Source organism: Sphaeroforma arctica (genome assembly GCF_001186125.1).
Source record: "Sphaeroforma arctica JP610 unplaced genomic scaffold supercont1.2405, whole genome shotgun sequence".
NCBI classification, from domain to species: domain Eukaryota; class Ichthyosporea; order Ichthyophonida; genus Sphaeroforma; species Sphaeroforma arctica.
The window spans coordinates 2,888-6,816 of NW_014038153.1; the positions used below are offsets into that span (position 1 = coordinate 2,888).

At 44.0% G+C, this 3,929-nt stretch overlaps 1 protein-coding gene across 1 annotated transcript; it reads right to left on the reverse strand.

Moving 5' to 3' along the window:
• Positions 1–1,272: 1,272 nt before the first annotated feature.
• SARC_12569 (hypothetical protein) lies at positions 1,273–2,806 on the reverse strand (the record flags this gene model as incomplete). The annotated part of the gene is made up of 2 exons (XM_014293322.1): positions 1,273–1,365; positions 2,603–2,806. Coding segments are annotated over 2 exons (297 nt in total), but the record flags the coding sequence as incomplete, so codon positions are not given.
• Between the last annotated feature and the right edge of the window lie 1,123 nt (positions 2,807–3,929).

The following is a 3,929-nucleotide window of genomic DNA, read 5'->3' on the forward strand; positions in this document are numbered from 1 at the left end:
ATATATGTATATATATATATAGAGAGAGAGAGACGCATGTGCAAACAGCAGCTCACCTGCAGTTTTGCCACTGCCTGTTTTGGCCATGCCAATGACATCTCTACCACTCATCGCCACAGGAATGGCCTGAGACTGAATGGGTGTCGGTTGCGAAAACCCCATTTTACGGATGGATGCCATCAGTGTCTATAAATAAAATGAGCAGATTGTGTGAATGGATTAGCCTAGTTTATAAATAGAATGGGAAGTCTGTAAATAGAATGAGCAGTACGCTAATGGGCTGCCAGATGTCAAAAGGTCATCCGACAGCTCATTGTAAGCGGAAGTACTTGAAGAATTGGCCAATCATAGTGAAAAGTTGAATTAGTATTAGGCAATAAGAGGGGTGCGCTATTTGGACATTGTAAATTTTTGGAAATTACACCGGTTTCGTGTGGAATTTGGCTGGGTCATAATCAACTCAAGATCCAATTTTGCGCTTCTGTTGTCGATGCGTACTTATTTATATCGAGGTCTCAAATGTGCCTTAACTCTGATCGAGTACCAAACCCGAGGTGAAGTGTTTCAAAGTTATTATTTTTGATCGGATTACCGCCCTATACAGGTCGAAAATAGACCTGAAAACGGCTAAAATACAGCAAATGTAATACAATTTGGACATATTTTCGGCACACAGACTCGCTCTAATGCAGGAACAAAAGGCTAAACCCATACACACAACCACATAGCGAACACATTGTATAAATACTATAAGGTTGTAACGAAACCGTTCAAGGGGTGTATGCAAGTATCCTCCTACTCATGCACACACATATGCACACAAATGTTTTCTAAATACACGTGTGTACTGTGTAGAAGTATCCTTCTACTCATGCTCACACTTGTGCACACAAATTTTTTCTAAATGCACGTGTGTACTGTGTAGAAGTAATCCTCCTACTCATGCACACATTTGTGCACACAATTTTTTTCTAAATGCACGCGTGTACTGTGTAGAAGTATCCTCCGCGTAATGAAATCGGAATCGCACTCAATTGTATGACCATCTAAATGTAGATAGACCTGAAATAAATTATACTTATGCACATGCATATAGAGATGTTATGCTACGCTTTTGTATTGCACCTCTATACATCCATAAAGTACTGTGAAAACTCACTTTAAAACCAATCCCGAATTACATTTGCAGCCGATTATTTCCCATCGTATCTGTCGTCGCACAAACACATACCACACTACACACTACAAAGCCAAAAAGCTGCAATCACTTACATCGTCAAATCCAAAGTGTCCAAAGCTGGTGACTGGTTTGGCTGCTTCGTGGCCAGACATTCGAACGCCCAGGGTTTTACGCAGTTGAACAACCTGAGCATGAACGCAAATAGTTTAGGTTAAATTTTTATCCGAACTACGTCTAACCGTATGGCTGCCGGTGCTTTTTAGAACAGCTAATACGCAAAGCATGGCTAGGAACAGCCGGTTTAGCAGACACATGACACCTATGTAATGGTATACAACCATAGCGTACACAAAGCACATACATAAACTTGACACCAACATGTGACACCTGAAAAATGGAATCTGACACCCGGCACCTGACACGTGACACCGTACACGTACTTCACGATACTACTACCAGAGTCTCGGTGAATGGGAGACTTGAAATATCTACGTGTTCATCAAGGAGTCCTATGTCATCACATGCGCTACACAAGACAGAACAGCAACATATCACACATACTGCATGGCACGTGACACGTGACACATGACACATAATGCATGGCAAGTGACACGTGATACATAATGCATGACACGTGACACGTGACACATCATGCATGACACGTGACATATGACACGTGACACATAATGCATAACACGTGACACGTGACACATAATGCGCATAACATCAACACGGCACGTGCCACGCCTACTTCGGCAGCTGCCAGAGCTATAGTATCAGCATACTCATGTGCAAATGTAAGCGCAGAATAGTCAACTGTCTTGGGTTTTTAGGGTTTAGGGTTTACTAAACGTGACGCAGAGCGCATGGCACAGACATGTGACACATGACACTTGACAGGCGACAGTCAATCAATACTGTTCAACCCCCACGTGATGTGTGCTTTGTGTCTCTGCAGGTGTGAGCACTGCAGAATACGGACGGTTCATGTAGAAGCCCATACTGAGGGAATTAACACACTGGCAAAGGTGCAACATAGGAAAGATTATAAACATATGACACTGGTATAAAACACACAACACCTGACACAACACACACAACCCCACAATCATACGACACTGGTATATAACACGCAACACCTGATACAACACACACAATCCCACAAACATATGACACTGGTATATAACACACAACACCTGACACAACACACACAACCCCACAAACATGTGACACTGGTATATAACACACAACACCTGACACAACACACACAATCCCACAAACATATGACGCTGGTATATAAACCACAACACCTGACACAACACACACAACCCCACAAACATGTGACACTGGTATATAACACACAACACCTGACACAACACGCACAACCTCGCACGCTCCCATCGTGACACGACTCTCGCGTACCTCTGCGTGTGAAAGGGCTGTGATGTCCGCGTGCTCGATGTAGAAGTTACTGTTGAAGGGTCTGTATGTGATCTCTGTGTGGTCTATATCTGGCAGTGGCAGTATCTCCTTAGTGTCTGCTTCCACCAGAATGAGGTTGTCGTCACTGTCGTACTGTAGTTCATCCTCGGGCTCGCCCAGGAGTGCTTTGCGCGCTGATTCTTCCTGTGTGGGTGGTAGGTAAGTGGATTTGTATCGGGAAACATGTACAGTCCGAACAGAAAAGCCAAAAAAACCAAAACAAAACAAAAAAGTCAGTGGTTATGTCAATTTATAGTATGAAATCAGCCATACAATACCACATACCAAAACCCTACCATGCGTTCGTTCTAGACAGTGTGCAGTGTCCATGAGAATGGCATACATTCACTGTATTAGCGTACCTGCATGTGCTTGAAGTATATCTCCTGCTCATCCTCTTCCTCAAACTCAGGTCGTCGCACCTTCTCGAGCTTCTCAGTGCCTATGGCGTCCTGATAGAACATACAGTGACTGTGGTTTAGCTAAAAACATATACGTAAAACCCTTAAATAATTCGATGGGTTTACGAGTGGTGGTTGTCATAGCGATGCCATTTAACGTAGAAACATAAAATGGGTCGTTGTGCGTCTGCGAGTGTATAATCGCATACGTGGCTAGGGTGTTGGGGTTTTAGGGTTTTAGGGTTTTAGGGTTCAGATTATGGTGATGTGTTTCTTGCCAGGTCTATCTTCGCTGTATGCTATTCGGCTGAATTTCTTCACACATCCCGTGCGAGTGATGTCAGATGCAACAAGGAGATCAGAACAACAAGAGCGGCATTGTATACTTGCGAATAGTTAATACAGAGTCACAAGGGTGAGATAATTTTCATGCGTAGATACAACTGTTTGGTTTAGTATGAGCCTGTGCACAACAAATAACACGGCAGATTGCTACACAATACTACAACGTGGAGTATAGCAAGTACAACCACACAGTAGCGCATGTGCTGTGAGTACGGTGTGGTGAGGGCTGAGCAGTGATCTGATTGGTCATTCGCAAGGATGATACCCTGCTCGTATTCCGAGTACAGAGGTGTGTTGCGTGTTGAGTGGTGAAGAGGTTTGTTGCGTGTTGAGTGGTGAAGAGGTGTGTTGCGTGTTAAGTGGTGAAGAGGTATGGTGAGTGGTGGGTGGTGAAGGGGAGGGTTGCGTGTTGAGTGGTAAAGAGGTGTGTTTAGTGATGGGTGGTGATGAGGTGTGTTGAGTGGTGGGTGGTGAAGAGGTGTGCTGCGTGTTGAGTGGTGAAGAGGTGTGTTGAGTGGTAG